Source organism: Spermophilus citellus, assembly GCF_964194105.1.
Source record: "Spermophilus citellus genome assembly, chromosome: 10".
NCBI classification, from domain to species: Eukaryota; Metazoa; Chordata; class Mammalia; order Rodentia; family Sciuridae; genus Spermophilus; species Spermophilus citellus.
In genome coordinates, this window is record NC_138197.1 from 75,544,285 (window position 1) to 75,569,018 (window position 24,734).

Genomic DNA, 24,734 nt, shown 5'->3' on the forward strand with positions numbered 1-24,734 from the left:
AATCCTGTACTTAAAATTGATAAATTCATGTCTGTCTGATGGTGTGGACTTTAATTATTGAGCTCTTTCTGATATCTGTACCCTTTCCCAGCACTCAGAAAGGGAATTCCCTATTTCCTCTGAGCAGCCAGACTCCATGTGGCCTTGTAGAGTATTACTCAGACTCACCCCACCTCTGCAACTCTCTTATTTTTCTAAAAGTCTGTTATTTTCTGTGCTTCTGCTGAGTTGAAATGCAGCTCTGCTTTCCTGTCTCCTTGTGGAGCTGCACAACTGTTGATAGGTTCAAAGGCAGAACAGCCAATCTCATCTGCCTGCCACTCACCCACCACCATCCTCCATAATCGCATATGTTCTTAAATACATAATAATGCAAAATCCATAAGGAATTAATGTCATAATCATATGAAAATAACAATTGAAAAAGGCATTTTTACTTTGCAGGGCAGAGGGAATCTTTATATATCCCAAGATGTGTGTGTAGGAAAGAATCAACAATATTAAAATACTCTGAGTGTAACTATTGTTAAGAAAAATCTCATGAACTTTAGAAATTTTGTGGCAGGCAAGCAATCAGCATAATAGTAAAAGAGTCACAGGTGGAGTGCTCAATAGTGTTGGAGTCACAGAGATTCATTTGGAGGCCCCAGATCACTGAAAGAAAAATAATAAACCATGTTGGTTACAAGTGTTGGTTACAAGACAGATGCAGACTTTGTTGTTCATGAAAGGTGTGTCATGTTGAGGTTTGCAGATAACCACATAGTAATTATAGGGCATGACAGACAAAATAAAAAAATCTGTTGCATGAAAAAGCATTAAATAAATACCAAATAAGCCTGGCACGGAAGCCCATGCCTATAAGCCCAGAAGCTTAGGAGGTTGAGGCAGGAGGATTGTGAGTTTATAGCCAGCCTTAGCAATGTATTGAGGCCCCAAGCAACCCAGTAAGACCCTGTCTCTAAATAAAATGTATAAAGGGGCCTGGCATGTGGGCATGTGGCTCAGTGGTTAAGCACCTTAGGGTTCAATTCCTGTTACCAAAAAAAAAAAAAAAAATTCCGGATCATAACAAACAAAAAAATTTGTGGCGGGCAAGAATTTAGGAAATTATTATGTTTTCTGTAAACAGACACAGGGGATTCTTGTTGGAGAGCAGAATTAAAATGTCTCTGGAGAGCATGGTATTGATGAGAGCACCCTAAAGAAAAGCTGATAAATTTTAATTTGGATTCTTTTAGAAATTATGTTTTTTTTCAACATTGCACATCAGAGAAATGTACGATGCCATCAACAAGAGAGAGGACATGACAGTCTTGAATTACTTTGGACTTCCTATTGTCAATCTCATTTCAACCTGATGAAATGTCTGCCAAACTCATATAACCTCAGGGAATGGGAAATGTAACAAAACTGAAAGAACAAGAAGAGAGGCCACAGGATGTTAAATTTGCAATTCAAATGTTTTATTCATTTATAAAAACATGTTGAGTGCCTATTTTAGGCAGGAGAAAGTAGATAGTCACATCAGCAAGATACAATGACACTTCACATTCGGCATTTGATTTTTGGGGATTGGCTAATTTCACTTAGCATAATCTGCTTTAATGCTATCCATTTCCCTGCAAATGCCATGATCTTATTATTTTTTTTGTGCTGAATTGACAAATGTATTCTCTGATATAAGGGGGATGACTCAAAATGGAATAAGGAGGAAGAACATGGGAAGAAAATTACTTCTAGATAGGGAAGAGGAGTGGGAGGGAAAGGGAGGGAGAAAGGGAATTGCATGGATGGTGGAAGGAGACCCTCATTGTTGTACAAAATACATGTATGAAGATGTGAATTTGGTGTCACATATCTTGTATACAGAGATATGATAAATTGTGGTATAAAGGCGTATTAAGAATTGTAATGCAAATAACAATAATAATAATGAGAGCTCATGTAAAAAATAAATAAGTAAAAATTTTTAAAAAAGATACAATGACACTTGAGAGTATAATATAAACATAAATCTCATGAAATTGGCAAGTAAAAAACCCTCCTCAAGTATTGTTTTTTTGTTTTTTTCCACAGTAAACATAAAGCAAGCAAAGTTTATGGGCTTGCTGTGACCTTCACAGCTGAATCTTAGGAACCAGGAAGAAGTGAAGAGGGGTTAAGAAAGACAAACACTTATAGCTGAGACCAGTTGGGACATTGTCCTCTGATGGAGGAACAATGACATTGAGCCAGTCCAGCACATTTATTATATGTTTTTATTATCAATAGATTATTTGTGGGAAGGATTCTGAAAAGCAGATAGGACTGCAGGACGAAGCACTTGTGAGACATTGTGGTTATTATCTTATTATGCTCAAAATTCTCTATCCGCAGGAGCTGGTGTCTGAGCTTAAGGTGAAGACTGATATAGTTCTGTGTCTTTGCACAAAGCCTTCTCAGGAAGAGCATCACCATATCAACTGAGCAATCTTGTTCTTCCACTTTGCACAGAAAGTTCCCAGTGCAAGTTCCTCTTGCCACAGGCAAGAGGCAGAGACCATGATACAAGTCACTGTTCTCTAAAGTGCTCCTGTTATTGTCTTTGTCAGAATACTTCTATTGGACAATTTGGGGTCTGTTATATTGTTTCAACTACTAAATTGTTTGATAGAGTATGTTTGGCACATATGCTGAATTGGATTTACTTTTGTTCTTCAAATTGTTTTTGTATCTACTTAGATTTGCTATGGCAGAAAAATCTATGGGAATTGAGGAGAAACATTGGTGACTTAGGTTGATCATCTTATTTTAAGAGAAACTTCAGTGAAGGACAGAATTTTATTTTTTTAACCAAAAAAGAAAAAAAAAGTGCTCCTTCCTTTGTTTTCTAATATTTTGTCAATGTTTGGTGCAAGATGTTTCAGAACTTTTTTTCTTTCTTTACATTCTCCACCAGGCTTGTAGGAAAATATTTGCTTTTGAAGATGTGGCAAGTGGGATTTAATGAAGGCTCCATGATTGGCAAGCCTTGGGATCAGACCCTTTTATAATCACTTCCCCACCAGTGGAAGACAGGCTTGCTTCTAATGTGAGAAAGCTGATTTGTTGCCCCTCTTATCATTATATTGTATTATTCAAGAGTCTTGCCAGCTTAGTTGCTCTCCAGCATCTTTCCATTGCTGTCTCTGGAGAAACAGGCTTTCATGAATTCCAAAGCCATGATAAACGTGCTGGCAACAGCCTGTGTAATCCTGGAATGAACTCATGATCCTCAGCTGAGGCTTAGGAAGGGACCCAGCCCACAGGATGCCTTGGTGAAAGTATTGTAGAATATTCAGGTTTTCCACTCAGACTTTGTGAGACTTCACTCGTGTGTCCTTTGAAAATGCTTAATTTGTAAAACTTAGTTATAGGACATCAGAAACTACTACAAAAGGGGTCAGACTGTGCCATCAAAGTGAAAGCTTTGTAAGGAAGAACATTAATCTGTTAAGCCTGACATCTATTTCTTTTGGATTCTTTTGTACCTGACAATATAGTGCACCAGATCTTTTTCACTTAATGGGATCATTTTCCTTCTGAGGTAGCTTATCAGTTTGCATTTATTTTTTGTGTTTTACACTTTTCTCATCTAAGACTCAAGCTAACTTACTCCACAAAATTTTTACTTTACGTCTTATTTTGCTGTGGGCTTGGAGATAAATTTTCTATTCTTCTATTTGTACTAAAACCGTAAATTATGAGTAATCTTATTTACTCTTCTTATTAATATATTTTTCTTTACATGTGTGAAAATATTTATATCTAGAGAAACACAATATTCTTAAAGGAAACTAGCAAGTGCAAAATCTTTTTACCCCTTTGTCTCTTCAGCTAGAAAAATGGGAGGAAAAATAATTCAGTTATAAAATGCATGGTGGGCAGCATAGACTCCTCCTGTGATTCTTATGCCAAAAAAAAAAACCAAACAAACACAAGCCTAAACAAAATTTTATGTATATAAAACCCTCAGACAAGAAAATGGAAAAACATACCATTTCCCAGTACGAAATTGCGTCTCTTGAACCATCAAATGCATGCTCCATTTCTTCAGTAAAGGGAAAAACAGACTGTAATAACTTTTATTCTTTGGGTAATATTTTTTCCTCTTATACTTTGATCAAATACTTTTTTAATATCTTATAAATGTTTAAGTTCTAAAGGTCACTACCATAACTTATCTTTTTATAAAATAGTTGGAAATGTAGAAAATGTAGAGGAGTAACAGCAAGAAACACAGTAATATTTACTACTGAGCTAGTTTTCAGCAATTATTTATAAAAGCATCATAAGAATATTCTTGAGAAGTTTTTTTTCCTCTTCTTTTTTTATTTCTTTTAGTCCTTCTTCTTCCTTTTCAAAAATTTATTGTACCATCTGGATAGAACCCAAGGTCTCATGCAGGATGCCTGGGTGTCCTATCACTGGGCTATATCCCCAGCCTTGGGGGTTTTCCAGGGTGTTATGATTTAGATATGAGGTGTACCCTAAAAGCTTATGTGGGAGATAATACAAGAAAGTTTAGAGGTGACATTACTGGGTCTTGAGAGGTTCAGCCTAATCAGTGCATTAATCCCCTGATGGACATGAGCTGGGTGATAACTGTAGGCAGGTGGGGTATGCCTGGAGGAGATGGATCACTGGGAGTGTGACATTGGGTATACATTTCCATAATGAGGAGATCTCTTTCTCTCTCTTGCTTCCTGATCCCATTCAAATAAGAGCACCAATTTCATCTAGCTGCAACTCTGAACTTCTTTGTTCTGAAAATTTACCTCTTTCCACAGAATCAACAATCCAATAGACTGAGGCAAAGCATCAGTGCCATTTATGATCATCTTCAGGGTTCACACATGTGTACCTTCTTTTCTCTAATTTATCCATGAGGAGACATTTATTATCTCTGAGTGGCCCCCATGTTCATCTTCTTCTTCCTTCTCTCTTCTTTCTTTTCAGTGAATAATAAATCACCTGTGTAAAGTTTGTCCTAGTGATATTTCTCTTTTCCTTCTAGCCCAGAACTAATGAAAAAATATAGGTGAATGTAAGAAATGACTACCATATACGGCATTACTACATCATCATTCCATTGGCTACACTACCTCCTTTGGCCTTGATCCAGACTTAAACTGAGTCTGTTGACTTATTAGCTAAAGGGCTACACAAACACATATTGAGGATTTCGAACTCAATAATTTTTTGCCTGAGCTTCATTTCAGCTGGCTTTATTGAAGAAAAAACTGAGTAAATTGAGTATAGTTTTTGCTTGAGGTTCATCGAGCTTTGATGTGTTGAGTTGACACATTTTATCTTATTTTTAATTAATTAATTATTATTTTTGTTTTAATGAGATGGGATCTTGTTATATAGCCAAGCCTGATCTTGAATTTGTGATCCTCGTGCTTTAACCTCCTGAGTATCCTGGGTTGATATACTTTAATCGGCAAAGAAAATCTTTGCAGTTATTGTTTGGAATATTGCTATTGGATTAATGCAATACCAGTTCACATGGATATTTGAACATTTTGCTCCTCATGAAATACTATATTTCACATATTTTTCATCTGTTCTACAAATTGTATGACCTACTATTTCCATTTTCCCTAAAATATCTTTTAGACCATACTAATCATAATGAATTTTCTTCTTTATTATCAAACCCTATCAAGTATTTTATTCTTCTGTACTATCAAAACACCTGTGATGAGCATGTATAATAGGAGAAAGGTAAAAATTTTTCTTGTTAGTTTAATATTAAATTTTGAACATTTTATAAAATATAATGTATCACCTATGAAGGGGATACATAATATTTCATCCTACTATACTATATATGTCTTAATGAATTACTAATATCAATATCTGTAGAAATTTATCTGGCTTCTTCTTTTACCAGTTGAAATTGTTTATTATATTTTTTCACATTTTACTATAGTTTTTTAAATAAGGAGTTTATTTTAATGTGATTTTGCATTATGTTTAATGACAGAATAAATTATCTACATTGTTTAAAGAATGTGTATACAAAAATTTAAATGTGCTTTTCTTGAAAAGAACTTATTTAATTATATTTCTATTTAAAGTTACTTCCTAGAATGTTGGTTATCACATTGTTTTTATGGCTGTCATATTCACGTGTAAATACTTCATGCTTTGAGGTAGTGTAGAGATTATAAGAGATAAATATGTTTGATGCCCCCAAAATGAATACTATGAGATAATTTTAAAATATTCAGTGATTAATGATTATTAACAACATTGTCATTAGCTAGACATTCCTCTCTCATTTTTTGTTTTGGAAGGGAGAATGAGAAAGTTTCCCCTAGATCATACACTTGGTACAACTTAGTTTTTCATTCATCATTTGAACACCACAATAGAAATTAGACTCCACTTTAACATCAACATTTCAGACTTCCCTATAGACACTGTAACAAGGCTATTAATTAGCTTTGATATTTTGTTTCTGGAGTTAATGATGAAAATCATCAATTAGTAGGTTTTCCCATAAGAATCCCCAAGAACCTTTACCAGTTCCAAGTAAATATTCTCTGTATATAAAAACTGGATATATAACATATGGCAATGTTTTTATTCAAAACTGTTTTCATTCAAGTCAGAAAAAACTGTAGCTAGTTCTTAAGAAAAACAGAAAAAGAAGCATTAATAATAAAATAGTACCATTTTGATACAAATAAATAGTTATGACTTCTAAACTTTAAGTTAGGCTGAACCCAAAGTTTAATCTGATTTGTAGAGAAATCAGAATAACATGTTGAAGTGCCACATGTATGCTGATTGGAGAGAGACAGAGAGAGAGAGAGAGAGAGAGAGAGAGAGAGAGAGAGAGAGAGAGAGAGAGAGAGAAATGCACAAATGTTTATGTATGTTTCTAAATATCTCTGGATTTTAATGTGAACAGACTCTCTGATGAAAGTGAATCAAAACAAAAAATGTGGGTTAGAAATTAACTTTTAGAAAATTTTAAAAAATATATATTTGATTATAATAAAAAATTCACAATGCATCAGCAAAGAAAACCCCTGGGGAATATGTGGAAAGTAAGTATTTTTTCTATTTTGTTGTTTTGTGCATAAAATATTTGTCATGTAAAGCAGTTTATTCTGAATATGTGACTACAAGATTCAGCCAGTAAAACTCAGATTTGGAGAAACATATATTTGTGTATCTCATAATGAAAGATTCAAAAACATATTTGAAAGAATTACTGTTTATCTATTGAACTAACATCATGAGCAATAATTCTCAAAAATGTATATTAAAAATGTGACTGATACATATTATATTATAACTACTAAAGGATTCAGTATTTGAATATTACAAACTGCAAATTATTTATTATATAGGTAAATCTAATGATGAAGTGAAACTTACTGCACAATTGGGAAAATATTGCAAATTCCATGTAAATTTTCAACTCTGCATTGATTTACTACTTTTGCAACTCATATTGTATTTAGGCTTAAAATGCAGAAAAAAAAAAATTTTTCTGTTGAAAAACTTCTAGTGGCCACTACCAAAAATCTCAAAACTAACCATACATATATCATCAGGAAATAACCATTTAGAAAAGATTGATTGTAAAATGTCAGTTTTAATTAGCTACACGTTTTGGAAAACAGTTATATTCTGAAAATATACATCTTTCTAAAAGAAACTGAGCAGAAGATGATTTTACTAATAACAGGATTAGCCATGTTAACCTAAAAAATGTTTTGGGTGAGATTGTAAAAGGTAAGTCTGCATGTGTTAGGCAAACTAGGTAAATGTGCAGATACTTATAGCAGGAAATCATAAAACTATTCATTTGTAAAGTAAAAGTATCTAAAAAGAGAATTAGGAAAAGGAGTATCCATAAAGAAGATAAGGAGTTAGCCTGGAGTCCTGACTATTATGTAAAATTTGAAATCTCTAGAAAGAAAACAAAGCTCCTGCATCTCTATTAAGTTGCTGGGTGCTTTGTTGTCACTTGGAAAACTGCACTTGATGTATCTTTTAAAATATTTTTCTATTATTTATCACCTCCACTCCCTTGCAGGTCAGATGGCATCTTGACAGAACTGAATCATGAGGAACCACACAGTAGTGACAAACTTCATTATTGTAGGACTGACAGAGGACCCAAATTGGGAAATTGCAATTTTCCTTTTTCTACTTCTAACATACCTTTTGAGTACTACAGGAAATCTTCTTATCATCCTTTTGACCTTGCTGGATCCCCACCTCAAAACGCCCATGTATTTCTTCCTAAGAAATTTTTCCTTCTTAGAAATCACTTTGACAACTGCCTGCATCCCTAGATACCTGGTCAGCATAGTCACTAAGGACAAGACTATTTCCCGTGATGCTTGCTTGGCACAGGCACTTTTTGCCATTTTCATAGGTATAACACAGTTTTTCCTGTTGGCTGCTATGTCCTATGACCGCTATGTGGCCATCTGCAAACCCCTTCATTATGCAACCATTATGAGCAGCAGAGTGAGGCACCTGCTGGTTGCTGCCTGTTGGATAGCTGCTGGGGTAGCGATCACCCCTGGAACTCTAGTGAGTCTGACCATAGAATTCTGTGATGGCAATGTTATTGAACATTTTATTTGTGACTACTTTCCTATCCTGAAACTCTCCTGCACAGACACCAAGGACATCGAATTCTCAAATTTTATTTTAGCCATTATCACCCTCTTGAATACACTGGCTCTGGTATTGTTCTCTTATATCAAAATCATAACAACTGTTCTGAAGATCCCTTCTGCCCAGGAGAGAAAGAAGGCATTTTCTACCTGTTCCTCCCACCTGATTGTGGTCTCCATCTCTTATGGCAGTTGTATTTTTATGTATATCAAACCTTCTGCAGAGGAAAGTATATCTTTAAACAAGGGGGTGTCAGTGCTCACTGTTTCTGTTGCACCTGTACTAAATCCTTTCATTTATTCCCTAAGAAATAAGCAAGTGATACAAGCCCTGAGGGATCTACCAAAAAGATGTACCTTTACAACTTTGAAATAACAGCTTTGGCTTTTGTGAATACATACTACTGAAAATTAATTAAAAGTGTACCCTGTACCAGATACTTTTATAACACATTCCTTTAATTTATTAGTTTTTATATGGCAGTCATGTATGTCACCCATAAGGAGCCTTCATTGTCCTCCTGGATATTTATCATTGTAATAGCACTATGTATCCCCAAGATGTTCTCTCATGCATTGCTTGAGTTCTTTATTCTTAGGATGTAATTATGGGATTTTGCTCATCAAAATATTCTGCTATGAATCCTTATTAGAAAACTCACACATCAATAATGAGCCCATTTGTGAACTCTGTAAATATTAACTTATTTTATTTTATCAATCACTAAGGAAGACTGCCTTCTTAGCCACACAATGTTAATATTTTATTAAAATGTGTGATGTTGCTAGAAACCAAACTGACTTCTTCCTTCACTTCCTTTATGTCTTATGTTCTTTCTTCATTTTTTCTTATTGTTTGATCATATCAAATGACAGTTATTTCCACTTATTTTCTTTATCCTCTTTTTTTGTACATTTTCTATTACTGTTTTTAAGCATTTCTTCTTTGTTTCTCAGCTAAATATCTAAGGGTATATACTCGTAAGAGTGAATATTTTACATAGATTCCACTACTACTGTGTCATGTACTGTCTGGTATTCCCTATCTTTATGCATTTGATCTACAAAACTAAGGAAAACAAGAAGACATCAAATCATCAACATGGTTTATGCATCATATTCCCCTTCCTCTGTATGTTTGTATCATATCTATAAGAATTCAATGAATCACCCCTAGTACGCATCAATGACATGAAATTTTATTCTTTTTTTCATGAGTGTTTCTGTATGTTTTGAAGATATGTGATCAGGTACTAAAACCTCACTCTCTTTCACACATAAGAAGCTGTGAGGATAGAAAATTGGTCATAAATTTCCTTTCTTAGCAACAAACCTGCCTATTCTCTAATTTGAGGACAAACGTTGAAGTTTGAAATGTCTCTTATTTTCAGATAGACTGAATTTCTTGAGTTGATGTCTTTATAAATTTTATAGTGAGTGTTACATTCAAAATTTTTCTTGGTACATAATAATTATATGTACAGTGGATTCAGTTGAGGCGTATTCCTACACACACATAATTTGACCAATTTCATTCCCCAGTACCTATATCTACCCTCCCCATGTTTCTCCTCCTGATCTCTTTCTGTACACTTCTCATTTTCCTTCTGCTTCATGAGATCCCTATTGTTCCTTTTTACTTTCTAACTTCTTTATATGAGGGAAATTTAGAAGACCCTTCTTTCTTAACTTTTCTCATTGTCTAACTCAGAAAACTTTTCATTAGTGGGTTATTTTCAAAATCCTGTGTTAGGTCCTGTGGCTCTTCTCTCAGTGCTTCATGATTATCAGTGTTTCCATCATGTGTTGACAGTTATCAACAGGTACTGCTGCTGTGGGTGTGGACCAATCAGAGAAATTTTAACAGGTTCTTTTCTTAAATATAAGAAGCTTTGCCTTCTTTTACCTTATTATATCAACTAACAATGTCTCATTCTTTCCAAAATTACTAAAATTCCATCTGATACTAGCCACAATAATGTGCTTTCCTTCAAATTTTGTACATGTTCCATCATTTGTAACATTGTACTATAGATTTTTCAGAAGGAGAACAAATAATCCAGAATGTGTACTTTTTGCTCTTTATAATATCTGAAGATGATTCTATTTAAACTGGAATATAATAAAGCAAGCTGTATGTTTAAAAGCAAGAAATATAATTTCTGAACAGGTTTTTCACCACCAGGGCTGACCTAAACTCTCTGTCACCTTCACATGTGTTAGACTGCAGAGGCTCAGTTGAAGTAGGAGAATTACACATGTGGAAATAATCCACTGCCTTCTTTATCAGGATATGCCTAGTGTATGAGTGATTGTTAACTGATGATGAATTCATAGACAAACACTGGACAAATATTTCCACATTTGAAAGCTAAATCTATAAAGTTTAGGTATGCATACAGTATCTTTGGCAAGGAGGGATCAGAGATATCCATAAAGTCAAAATATAATTTTCCTACTTCCTTTGTGTTTTACCACTTTAGCTGTTTATAAAAAGCTGTGAAATCTTTCAATTTCCAGAGTTTCTTACTCCGACTGAACAAAAATTAATTTCTTGTTGGTGCACAATGGAATACAAATCCCTGGCATCTTGCATCTGATTACATGTAAATAAACATACAGTGCCAACTGAGATTCTGTTTGGCGGGCAGACTCATAGACAATGTCATATAAATCCTAGTTTAACCTTAATGAAAACAAAAGCAAGTCAGTCCAGAGTTGATACTCTTCTCAAGTGAAGGAAATGGAGACTTACAAAACCGTCAGGGGAAAACAGGAGCTCAGGAATCTGACCTATAGCAATCTCCCTTATCTGCCAAATTCCCACTACCCTCAGAAAGTAAGCCTGCCAAAAGGAACTGATCAGCCCCTCCCATGGCCTGGCCCTGCTAAACCCTATAACACTCAGATGCTTCTTCAGCCTTTTGCCACTTTCCCCTCTTGAAAATGTGCCCCTCCACTGCTTAACAAAGCATGGCTGATCTGTTGAGGTCTGTCTCCCTCTCTTTTCCTTTTGTATTCTCTTCCATTTGCTTTCACTAAGTAGCCTCCATTAACACAATATGCATCCAGTGAAATGATTTAAATTTGTGTCAACATAAAACTGAATTATGTATTAATTTATTCAATAAGTACATGTGTATTTATTCCTCTGATAGATTTTTACTGATAATTTTAGAACATATAAATATAGTGAGAAACATGTACTCATATGAAGAAAATGTGGAACATAATAGACTATGTCTTGCTTGTTTTTTTTATAAGCCACACACCTGCTCATACGATTTAAATGTCTTTTCCCTTGTTTTTAATATTCTATTTTAAAAAAATATTTCTATTATAGTATAAAATGCACCTTTTTAAAGTGTACAGGATAATGAAGTTTGTCTTATATGTATAACTGTGGAATCAGAATATTCTTATAATTAGAAACTGAATAATGATAAGTAAATATGTCATTATAAAATGATGGGATCAGATGTATGGTGCAATTTTATAAACAATCTATAGTTTAAGTTTTCTCCAAATTATTGTAATGAAGAGAGGATTACTCAAAGACTGCTAATATTCATTATTTCTGCTACTTTTCTAGGAATGAAACAGTAGTCCACCTCATGCTTTGAATATAATCCTCCCTGCTCTGCCATTATGGCTCATTTTAAAAGGGATATGTATATATTTTTTCCTTCTCTCTCTATCTCTTCTTCCTCTTCCATTTCCTAACAGATTTAGGGAGACAGGGTGATCTTTTCATCCCCATTTTAGGCTTATTATCTGTCCTTGAGCACACATCCACCACAGGAAGGAGATGTCCCTGGAAGACCTAGGAAGTGACTGTCAACACACCATCAGGGTGCACCTGGGACTCCCTGGAATGTAGCCTTTGAATCCTCTTTTAAAAACTCTCTGTTCTTCTTGATGGGAGGAATCAGCCTCTGAACAGAAGTTGCCTGTGCTTCTCCTTTGCTAGCAAACAATAAAGCTTTTTCTTTTTTCTCAAAACAGTGTCCTCCATATTAAATTGGCATTGGGGACAAGGACTGAGCTTTTGGTAACAAAATTTATGACAGAGAATAGACCCAAGAGCAGCTCCTGCTCCAGCTTTTTTGGGCAGGCCTGGCATTCCAAGCAACTTCACATCCCAGCTGAGGATGTAAGGCAAGCTTGTTGAGGGCTGACTGCTAGAGTTAGGAGACTGGAGAGTTTGCCTCAATAGAACACAGGAGGTATCCCTGTGAGTAAATGGAGGGACTGAAGGGCTGTCCCAGAAACTGCTGACATCCCTTTTGCATTGGAGAAATCCTGCCTTCCTTTCCTGAACTTTATGGATTTCTCCATCTTGGTCCACTTTGAGAAAAAGAAAACTCAAAAGCCCATATTTCTTACTTTGGTTTTTTAATGTTGTGGCAGATTTTCTGAGTCCTCTGGTCATAGCCTTTTATCTTTACTTTATTGTTAGCTCTATTTTCCAGATTATATATCTCGTGTCTTTGAGGCCTGAAAATCTGTCTTCTCTATGGTTTAATCAGTCAGTGATACTTTCAATTGAATTTTACATTTTATCTATTCATTTATTTCTGAGACATCTATTTGATTCTTTTTCAAAATCACTACTTATTTAAATGAACTTTTAATTCCTTTATCTTTTCTCCTGGCTTATCCTTTTATTTTTCTCTTAGTTCATTGAGCATTTTAACTCTCATCTTATTGATCGCTTCATATAGGCTTTTGTCCACTTCAGTGTCTGTGGATTCAGTTATCAGGGATTATAGACTTTTGGAGCATGCTAGTGTCCTGTTTTCTCACATTTTCTGTATTTCTATGTTGACATTTGTCTTTTTACTCATATGGGTCATTCTCCCACTGTTGTCTGAAGGACTCTTGTGAGCTGCTTTCACTTTATTATAAATCCCAATCCAGGCATTTATCCTGGCCCATGTCAAAGAGCCCAGTCAATGTGTTTTCAGTGCTTTTTTCCTTACAACCCTTTGAAGGAACATGATGATCACCTGTGACTGAAAATAATTAAGACAAAACCATATGTTAATATGTTTTTAAGCTTCCTAAATAATTTGAAAAAGCCCAGTTGATTTGAAGTGGACATGGGACATTTGAAGTGGACATACCACACTACAATAGGCTTAAAGTTTGGTATGAAAGAGGTGGAATTGTTATTGTACTACATATGGCATGATCCAAAGAGAAAAAAGGCAGGGTACAATGAGAAAAAATGGAGAAAATGAGGAAAATAACAGGGGCCAAAAGTGAAAAGCAAGTGAGATTATTAAAAGTAGAACAAATAAAAAATCAAATGTATTGATCCAATTCCTACTTTACCCTAAAGAAGATAACACTGGCAAACAACCCCTCACAAAAAAGTAATAAAATATATCACGCAAACAAATAAAACTAACAACAACAACAAAAAAAAAAAAACTAGGAAAGAAGAAGAAAGCAGGAAAAAATAAGTAAAAGTATAGAAGGAAAGAGAATAAATCTAAAACAATACAAAGACAAAATACTAAACAATTAAGCAAGTTAACAAAAGAAAAATCAGACAAAAAGCAGAACACAGACACGCGCGCACACACACACACACACAAATCACATACATGCACATACACATGCACACGTGCACTTACCAAAAACAGAACAGAATAAAAAAAATAACAAAAGAAAGAAAAAAGAAACCTACAGAAATAAAAAAAAAACTATATCAAGGGGGCACATAAGGTCAGTGAAAGTGGCAAAAAATAGAGAAATAATGATGAGAAGAGAGAGTATGAGTAATAGAGTAAAAAAGAGAAACAGAATATGGAAGTCCAATTTATACAACATTTTCCATTTAAAAATATCAGAGAAAAAAACTCTTTCTAGGAACCCAGCCAATCAGAGGTCTGAGGCAATAGGATCACAGCGCTGAGCATCCCTTGGTTCATCTCTAGTGCTACAAAACTCAAAATGCAACAAACATAATCAATAATCATCTAATAAAAAAAAAAACAGAAAAAAAAATTTAAGAGAGAGAGTAGACGAAGAAAGGGGAGTGGAGAAACAAATAGCCAGGAAGGGAAATTAAAAAAACAATGAAAAAGAGAGAGGGAAGATCATCAAAAGATAAAACAGTGGTGTATTCCAAATTAACACATTATAACGTTACAGATATTTTTTATAAAATTATAGAAGAATGGATTAAGGGAAGTAATTCTTGGTAGTGTGGGGGAATCTCAAATCAGTACATAAAGTTATAAAACTGATAAAACAAAGAATAACATTAGAGAATCAAAAATTATTCCTTGGTGATTTTTCTGAGATGGAGGGAGTTCTGAGAGTCCTGGTTTGGATTTTGCACAATTTTGGGAGTAGGCCTTTTGTACACAACATATAGTTGCGGTTTTCTTTGCTTTTCTTTTAATGACAAGCACATTGCTAATAGCTTCAAACTCTAGCCTCTTTAATTTTTGAGTACTTTATGTATTGTTCCCTTGATCTTAACTTCAATCTATATTACTATTTTGATTTCCTTATTTGTTCTTAGTTTGCTCATTGTATACCATTGATAACTTTAAAAAAATTATTTACTTTTGTGTTGACTTAATTACTTATACTATTTGTAGGAACTTAAAATTTGGTGTTCCAATTAATGTTCATGCATCTATTCTGAATTAGTAATGCTTAATAAGTGATTTAATGTTTATATTGCTTTAAATTAAGTATATATCTTTTAAGTGGTGTTGGTCTGCTGTATAAGAAAATAACAACTAAATGTTACCAATGATTATGAAGATATCTTCAATTCTGATGAATTATAAACTCCTGTTGATATCTCCTTTCCCAATATTGTAATAGTCTTGGAATGCCTTATTTTTTAATATATTTTACCATGTCTCTGCAGTTTCAGGATTTTATTTTTTTATTTTCATTGTTGCATTTATGCTATTCATTTTATAACTTATATTACAGTAAGAAAGTAGCTAGCACTATTGTCATATAATTTAACATATAGATAACTAACTTATAAGTGGATTAAAACTTAATTTCTTGGAAATTATATTTTTTAGTTTCTCACTTAAAGAAAATACAATGCATGTATTTGATTTGAAGTAATAAAGAGTTTAATACAGGTGAGATCAGGATGAAATGTTAAATGTCATTGAGAAGGCTAATTTGAATGTAGAAAGGAAACAATGAAGTTAGTTAGACAGCAGTAAAACAGTCACAGAATGTTTCATTTTCCTTTGATTCATCAAAACTTCTGCTTCTTTGAGAGAAACACAATCTTCTTTATGCAGTCATTGAAAGCATGTTTCACTTGCTTGTTTCTCAAGGTGTAAATGAAAGGGTTCAGCAAGGGCGCTACAGAAGAGGTGAGAACTGAAACTCCTTTATTTATGGCCACCTCTTCCTTTGCTGAAGGCTTGATGTAGATGAAGATGCAGCTGCCATAGGTGATGGAAACCACAATCATGTGGGAGGAGCAGGTGGAAAAGGCCTTTTTCCTTTGCTGAACAGAGGGGAATCTCAGAATGGTCCTGATGATGTACGTGTAGGACAGAACCACACAGACTAGGGTGATAATGAGGGCGAATACAGCCACAATGATGACCATCTGTTCTAATATCCATGTGTCTGAGCAGGAGATCTTTAGGAGGGGACTTGCATCACAACTGAAATGATCAATGGCATTAGAATCACAGAATTCAAGCTGGAGACCTACACTTAGGGGTGGGACAATAATCATCAAGCCAGCTACCCAGCAGGAGAGGACTAATAAGGTGCACACTCTGTTGTTCATGATGGTCATATAATGAAGGGGTTTACAGATGGCCACATAGCGATCATAGGACATGGCTGCCAGGAGAAAAAATTCTGTTGCTCCAAAGAGAAAAACAAAAAATATCTGACTTGCACAAGCATTGTAGGTAACAGTATTGTCTCCAGTTGACAAACTGTACAGGAATCGAGGGATACAGACAGTAGTAAATGAAACTTCTAGGAAGGAAAAGTTTCTGAGGAAGAAGTACATAGGAGTCTTAAGATGGGGATCCACCAGTGTGAGGGTGATAATAGTCACGTTCCCTGTTATACTCAACATGTAGGTGAGCAACAGAAAGATGAAAAGCAGAACTTGCAGTTTTGGGTCATCCGTTAGTCCCAGCAGGATGAAAGTGGTTATTGCTGTGTGGTTCCTCATCATTGAACCTTGATATTTACCTAATCCTTGTGTAAAAATCAAAATTTTATGAAGAAAAAACATATTCAAATTCTACAACAAAAAGGTGTGCATATAGAAGCCCAGCAAATCAGACTACGTTTATCTTTTCCTTTTACATCATAATCAATATTTTTATTATTCAAGTAGCCTTACTGAATTTTAAGTCTACAAGTATTGGAGATTTCCTTAAGGGTTCATGTTATTGCAAAGCAGTCCAACTGTTTTTGATCATTTGTTGCCCTCAGAATTTACAAATGTAATTGACTTATCACATAGGAATCATTATGTGGATTGGATTTCCAGGTAGGTTAAAGAAAGATCTCATTTTATGGGTGGCTAATTTTTCTTCGTCCAAGGCAAACCTTGGATACAGGGCATATCCCGGTAACTAAAAGCATGGATTCCTTTCACTACCTGGTGATTGTTGTAAGGATAAGATATATTTCTCCAGGAAAAAAAAATGATAATGACAAAAAAGAATTCTTTATAGTCAAAACTATAGTACTTACTGATGGGTTGATGTACAACTATTTTACCTATAGTATGAGAAAATGTTATGTACAAGATATTTACAAAAAGAGAACTTTCTTATGCATTCATTTATGCTTAATTATTTAATTGAGGCTCTCTTTTTCTCAAAGCCCTAGAAAGTAATTTATATTTAATTACACTAAATAGCACTTTCTAGGCTGCATCTTTTTCATGATGTTTTCAATTCATTTGAAAAAACATTAGTGTCTCCTTAGCTCAGCTTCCCTCTATTGCGGTGTTAACTGGCCATGTAGGACTTTCACTTGCAACTCCTTTGCTTTCCTAGTACTCACTAGACTTCATTTCTGTTGAAGCAAGTAGCAAATTTTAATTTTTATCTTGCCTGAAATTGCCACAGCATTAAAAACCAAAGATTGGTCATTCTTTAAATGAGTCCCAGGACATCTCTCTGATTTTCTTTCTAACATTATATTGTTATTTTTAGTGTCTCTCTTTCTAGCCTTCTCTTTTCTCTATTCATATATGAAATATTGGTGTTCTCCAGTATTCTATTTTCAGAACTCTCACTTCTTGTATTATGTTTATTATTCTTTTTTCTCTGTAGTCTCCATGAATGATTTCACCAATTCATGTATTTTATCATTCATATGAGGTACTCCAAAGATGAGGCCTATTTTCTGTTTTTTTAAAATATTTTGTTTGTTTGTTTGTTTAACCTGCATGGCTTTTTATGGAAAGTACCTTCTTTGATTTTCTCACTTCAAGTCTTCACATTTCTTACCTGTCTTTCTTAGGGCTTGAGTTCCACTAACACTGACTGCTTGAAATTCCTCATATTTTCTACATGTTTTCTCTTCTGCACATGCTAATCTTTGGATTAATACCTATTAGTCCTTCAGGATTCCCTGTAGGTATCAGTTCTTTGGGGAAAACTTCATTCATGAACCCAAAGCATGTGAAATTGTGCTCCTGTGGTATTTCCAAGTACCTGCTGTTTATCCAGTAATGGCATATATCATATTACATTATGCTATTCACTGTAATTAAATTTCTCTAAAGTTTCTATAAATTTCTCTAAAGTAGAAACAATATTTTATGTGGTATTAAATTTCCTCATATTTGGCTTATATACTAAATTTAGGGACAAAACAAAGCAGCACTATGTACTGGGGAAATTTGTATTCCTTAATGCCTATTCTGGTCAGTTGGTTCCAAGTTTTTATTTTCATATGTTCTTCAAATTACTCTTTCCTTTCAAATGCTTTTATAAAACAAAAGGGCTGAATATGCCATATATGCAGTGCTCCGTGCACATTGGGGACAAGTGCATGGAGTACTGCATATATGGCATATGTTAAGGGCTGTGCCTAAGGGGTAAGCAGCCTGCCACTCACTCACTTAGCAAGAGAGGAGTGGCCTGCCACTGTTATTTTCTATAATCTGTAACATTCATCTTTTAAATTAGAATTATCAAATAATTTTTTTCAAACATACATTCATAATAATTAAAGGGAGTTAATAAATTTTCACCAAGAAATAGGGGAGTGATGTCAGATTCTCGTGGAGAAATTAGAAGGTAGAATAATTGTAGTACAATGATTAAGAGTTTTATATACATAGTAATGTTAGAGAATCACCTAGGCAATTAAAGTTTAGTGTACAACAATGCCATTGTCATCTACCCACTCCATCAGTGTTGTTCCTTATGCCGTAAACCATCACTTAATTAATATATTTGCATTATACTGTAGACACAAATGAAGGGAAAGTAAAATATTAATAAAGTTCCTTTTACCAGCATTATACTCCTTATTTTGTTGATGAAATCCCTGATCATTACTTGTAGTCTTCATGTAGAGGAATAGATTGTGCTTCTGTTTATAGAGTAATGATTGCCCCAATCAGCCAGCCCTAATTATTTATAATGCTAGCAATGAACATATTCATTATCTGAAAACACTGTCTCTTGGGCTTTTTCTATTTCCCTATCATTGAATAAAATGTTGTTTCTGAAGGAGATAATAGTTTTGTTTTTAAAATGATTTTATTTTTTAAGTCAGTATGCTTTTTAAAAATTCCTGCAAATAACATGAGTCCTGTGGGTTTAGAAAAATGAATTCTTCCTTCCTATGGCCATGTGCCTTAGAAAATCCCATGTGGTATATATGGCAAGACTCAGCTTGCTTTCAGGGTATCATCAGAGGAAAATAGGTAGAAAACTAAGGGAAATGACACAGACCTGGTATGCCTTGGATGAAAATGCTAACAGAGCACACGGACCAATATTGTCCAATGACTGTGTGTCACATGCATTTACTTCTGAGTGAGACTCAAGGTTTTTGAAGACATCCATAAAACGGAATCTATTCCCCTTGATGATATCCCATCCCCATCTCAAGATTGGTCCCTGAAAGCCTCTCAGGCTAACCAAGAGCTTATTTTAGGAAAAGAAAACAGGACTCTGTTTTCAAGTTCGCTGGGGTTTTCCATATGAGTTCAATCTTTTTAAAAGCAAATCATGTTTTGGCTTTGATAGATAAAAATCAATGTCTTAATGGTTTCTCTTTTATACAAGTATGATTTACTATAACTAGCTCTTTGATTTTAGTTATCTATGAACTAATTTTTTCTCAACTACTTCAGGACTGCAAAAAGTGCAATGAGTGGAATAAGGTATGAAGTCAATAAAAGTTGACATCTTTTCTGTCACCTCATCCCTCAGACCTCCCCCTCTGTACACATACCAGGTAAAAATGGTCTTGGTGAAAATCCTTGCCTTGATAATGTTGTGCAGTGAAAGAGGAAGAAATAAAAGTTCTCCCAATAGACAGTAATTTGTTTCACTTAGTTATTAATCGAATAATTTCATTAAACTAATAGGAGACATTGGAATATTTTTACTTAAAATTTTCACAGTAAAAGAACATTTACAATTTAGAAAATGTTGAAATTTTAAGTAATCTAATATTCTTTGTGATACATTTTCTAAGCATTTGGAAGGCATATTTCAGTGTGTCTTTTAAATTACACAGCATGGATAACTACAAATTACTAGATGGATACTTAAACATGCCCTGACCAAGTCGTTAGTCTTGTCAAAAATCTGTTGAATAATTTAAAAACATGTTTCTTACAATTGTCCATATTGAAAAGTTGAAGCAAAGCTTAAAAATTACAGGAAAATATAGCAACAAATATTTCTTTCCCTGATCTCTCAAAATTGAAAGCAGTTCTCACATCTACCTTACATTACTTACCCTTGATAATTTTTCATCATTTTGGCTGGCAGCTCCTTAGTGGGTTTAATTGTGTTGTGTTAAGGAAGATGTGACTTGTCCAGGGCTAGCACCATCATCTAAATTTGCTCTGCACATATATTTTGGAGAGTCTTGAATTTTCCTAGTTTCCAAGTTTCACATAGTTATGTTATATCTTTAGAAACTCTTTCTTACTTTGAATATTGGAAACATTTTCTTTGCTCTCCATCATTCTGATAAGAAAATCTGAGAGAGAGAAGAAAAAAAGAATTTTCTTTGGGTTGCAAAGAGTGATGCTCTGATTTTTCTGAGCAGACAGTTAATATTTTCACTCCCCAAATAATGATATTTATGTTTTCTGCTCTATCTCTACAAGGCACACTGGGATTACCTGAATTAATAGTCAAGTATCCTTAGTGCCCAGGTTCAGACATCACTTACTGAGCCCTCTGTGTGATTAGCCTTGGCAAAGCAACTAAAATAGGCAGTAGCAGAGACACTTTCCTTTGAGACAGTAAGATAGCAAACAAGAATCAGCTAGGGGGTAGGTGCTCATCTTAATGAAAAAGAAAAAAGCACAAGTCACATTCAACTCCCCATTCTCTCCATTAAACTATCTAAGGATATAATTCTGTCTGTTAATAAAATATTTTATTGAATCCTCCATGATAAAGTGTTTGGTAGTATATCTACTACATGTGAAAATTTTAATTGACAAACATTATTATATATAAAAAGTTATTATAATATCCATCATTTTGTTAATCTGAATTTACATTTGGAAGCAGGAAAACAAATATAAGGTGGACATTATTTGTTCTATATGAAAACAATGCATCTTCTTATTGTGTTGTGTTTGGAGACTTCCAGCTTCTGTCTTTTAGTTATTTATAAAATACAAAATAAGTTATTATGAATTACAGTTGACCCTGTTCTAGAGAATATTACTGCACTGTATTTGGGTACCACATTTTTTACCCCCATTACCCTACCCATCACCAGTGCTAGTAATCACTATTGTACAATGTGATCAACTTTTTTTAAACATCCATTTATGAGCAAGAATAGATAATATTTGTCTACATGTGATTTAATTTACTTTCCATATTGTTCTCTAGTTATATCGATTTTTTGGCACTTGATATTAATTTATAGCTGAAGACTCTCTAAGGATTTTTGTATGTTGATTTTTGTATCATGCTACTTTGCTGAATTAATTTTAGTTCCAATAGCTTTTTAGTGGAGTGTGGGGGATTTTCTCTACCTAAGACCATATTATTTTACAAACAATGACAATGTGATTTCCTCTTTACCAATTAAGATGCCCTTTATTTCTTTCTTTTGCCTGCTTGTCCTTGCTAGAATGAAAGTAGTGGAAATAGCATTATTATTCCAGATGTTAGAGAGAAAGCTTCCAGCTTTTCTCCATTCAGTTGTGATTGAAACTGTTGACTTATCATTTATACACTTTATTGAGATACTTAATGTGTTCTGTTTTTATCATGAAGAGATTGTTTGTATAAAATGTCTCTTCTACATCTATTCAGGTGATCATATATTTCTGTCCTTCATTTTGTTGATGCTGTATAACTTGTTTATTGATTTGCATATTTTGAACCATCCTTGCATCCCTGGCATGATTCCCAGTTAATCATGGTGCATTCTCTTTTTAATATGTCATTTGATTCAGCTCAGTTTGCTAGTTGTTTTTGATAATTTTTGCATCTACATTCATTGAGGATATTGGCCTGTAGCTTTGTTTTTTGTTAAATCCTTGTCTAGTTCTGGTATCAGGGAAATTAATGCTAGCCTGAGGGGAGAAATTTGGAAAAAATGTCCTCCTCTTCAATTTTATGGAACCACTTAAAAAATGAAATTAATATATGTTACATATTTGGTAGAACTTCATAGTGAAGCCATTTAGTCCTGGGTTTTTCTTTGAAGGGATATTTTGTTTACTGATTCAACCTCATTATTCACTGTTGGCCTGTTCAGTTTTTCTATTTCTTCATGATTAAATCCGACCAGGTGTATGTTTCCAGTTATTTGTTTTCCTTTCTTCTAGCTTATCAATTTTGGTATAGTTGTTCATAATAATATCTAAGGTTTCTCTGTATTTCTTCAGTACCAGTTTTAATAATTTCATTTTCATCTCTGATTTAGTTTGTTTGAATATTCTCTGTCTTTTCAATAGTCTTGCTAGAGAATTGTTACTTTTCTTTATTTTTTTTTTGAAGGAACAGCTCTTCATTTAATTTTCTTTTGTGTTGTTTTTTTAAATTTTGTATTCCACTCATTTTGTCTTAGATCATTATTTCTTTCCTTTTACTAATTTTGAATTTTGCTTGTTCTTTTTCTACTGCTTTGAGATGCAAAGATAGGTTCTTTATTTTAGGTCTTTACTTTTTTGGTGCAGGTGTGACTGCTGTGAACATTCTTCCTAGTACTGCTTCTGTTGTATAGCATTGGTTTTGGTAAGCTGTGTTTCCAATTTCAATTGTTTCAAGAATTTTTTAAACTTCATTTATTATTGGTTATTCAAAACTGAGTTTGTTTAATTTCCCTGGATTTAAATAATTTCCAAAGTTTTTTATTGATTTCTAGTTTTATTATGTCATGCTATGTTTGGAAAACATAAATGAATATGATCTCAATTTTTTAAGTATTTATTGAGATTTGTCTTGTAGCCTGTCATATGATCTATTTTGAAAATTTTCCATGGTTTTAGAAGAACATGCATTCTTCATTTGTTGGATGGAAGGTCTGTAGATGTCAACAGACAATTAATTCTGCTGTTTCTTATTGATCTTCTACCTGAACAATTCTGTGCATTACTGAAAGTGGGGTGTACAAGTCCCATACTATTATTGGTTTGGAGTTGATTTCTCCCTTTACATCTATTAATATTTACTTTATATATTTGTGTGCTCAAATATTGGAAGCATATATAGCTATTATTTCCTTTTGCAGAATTGACCCTTTATCTCTATTTAATTACTTCCTTGTATCATTTTTTAAAATTTATTTTTTATTTCCTTTTTTGGTCTTGGTGGTGCTGGGGATTAACCTCGGGGTCTCACACATTCTAGGAAAGCACTTTAGCACTGAACTACACCGCTGGCCCTATAGATTTTTATTTAAGGTATGGTTTCATGATGTAACTGTGGATACTCCGGCTTTATTTTTCATTCTATTTTCATGGAACATCTTATTACATACCTTTACTTCTAGTCTCTGTGAGTCTTAGAGGTGAATTGTACTTCTTATTAGAAATGTATAGTTGGTTCTTTTTTGTTGTTGTTGTCATTTAACTACTTTACATCTTTTATTAGAGAATTTAACATGCTTACATTTAAATAAATTATCAATAGGGAAAGACTTTTTTCCTCCTCATTATTTTTTTTTAAATTTATATATGACAGCAGAATGCATTACAATTCCTACTACAGAGCACATTTTTTTTATACACAGTATATTCACACCAATTCGTGTCTTCATACCTGTACTTTGGATAATAATGATCATCACATTTCACCATCGTTAATTGCCCTATCCCCCTCCCTTCCCCTCCAACCTCTCTGCCCTATCTAGATTTTATCTATACCTCCCATGCTCCCACTCCTTATCCCATTATGAATTAGCCTCTTATATCAAAGAATACATTCAGCATTTTTGGGGGGGGGAATTGGCTAATTTCACTTAGCAGTATCTTCTCTATCCATTTACCTGCAAATAACATGATTTTATTTCTCTTTTATTGCTGAGTAATATTCCATTGTGAATATATGCCACATTTTTCTTATCCATTCATCTATTGAAGGGCGTCTAGGTTGGTTCCACAGTTTAGGTATTGTAAATTGTGCTGCTATGAATATTGATATGGCTGTTTCCTGTGGTATGCTATTTTTACGTCCTATGGGTATAGTCCTCTGAGGAGAGGGATAGCTGGGTCAAATGGCAGTTTTATTCCCAATTTTCCAATTAATCTCCATATTGCTTTCCATATTTACTGCACCAATTTTCAGTCCCACCAGTAGTGTATGAGTGTACCTTTTTTCCCAAAATCCTCGCCAACACTTATTATTGTTTGTGTGC

The 24,734-nt window shown here is 33.9% G+C and overlaps 2 protein-coding genes across 2 annotated transcripts in view; one reads left to right on the forward strand and one right to left on the reverse strand.

The window, feature by feature from the left end:
* Positions 1–16,872, reverse strand: part of LOC308658254 (uncharacterized protein) — a gene marked incomplete at both ends in the record, with an annotated part of 39,505 nt that extends 22,633 nt beyond the window's left edge. The window contains one exon of the mRNA XM_081310838.1: positions 15,929–16,872. Coding sequence (XP_081166964.1) covers positions 15,929–16,872 — 944 coding nt within the window. The remainder of the gene's footprint in view (positions 1–15,928) is intronic.
* Positions 8,113–9,051, forward strand: LOC308658843 (olfactory receptor 6C74-like; the record flags this gene model as incomplete). The annotated part of the gene is made up of 1 exon (XM_081311759.1): positions 8,113–9,051. The coding sequence occupies one exon, from the start codon at positions 8,113–8,115 to the stop codon at positions 9,049–9,051; it is 939 nt and encodes a 312-aa protein (XP_081167885.1).
* Positions 16,873–24,734: the final 7,862 nt, after the last annotated feature.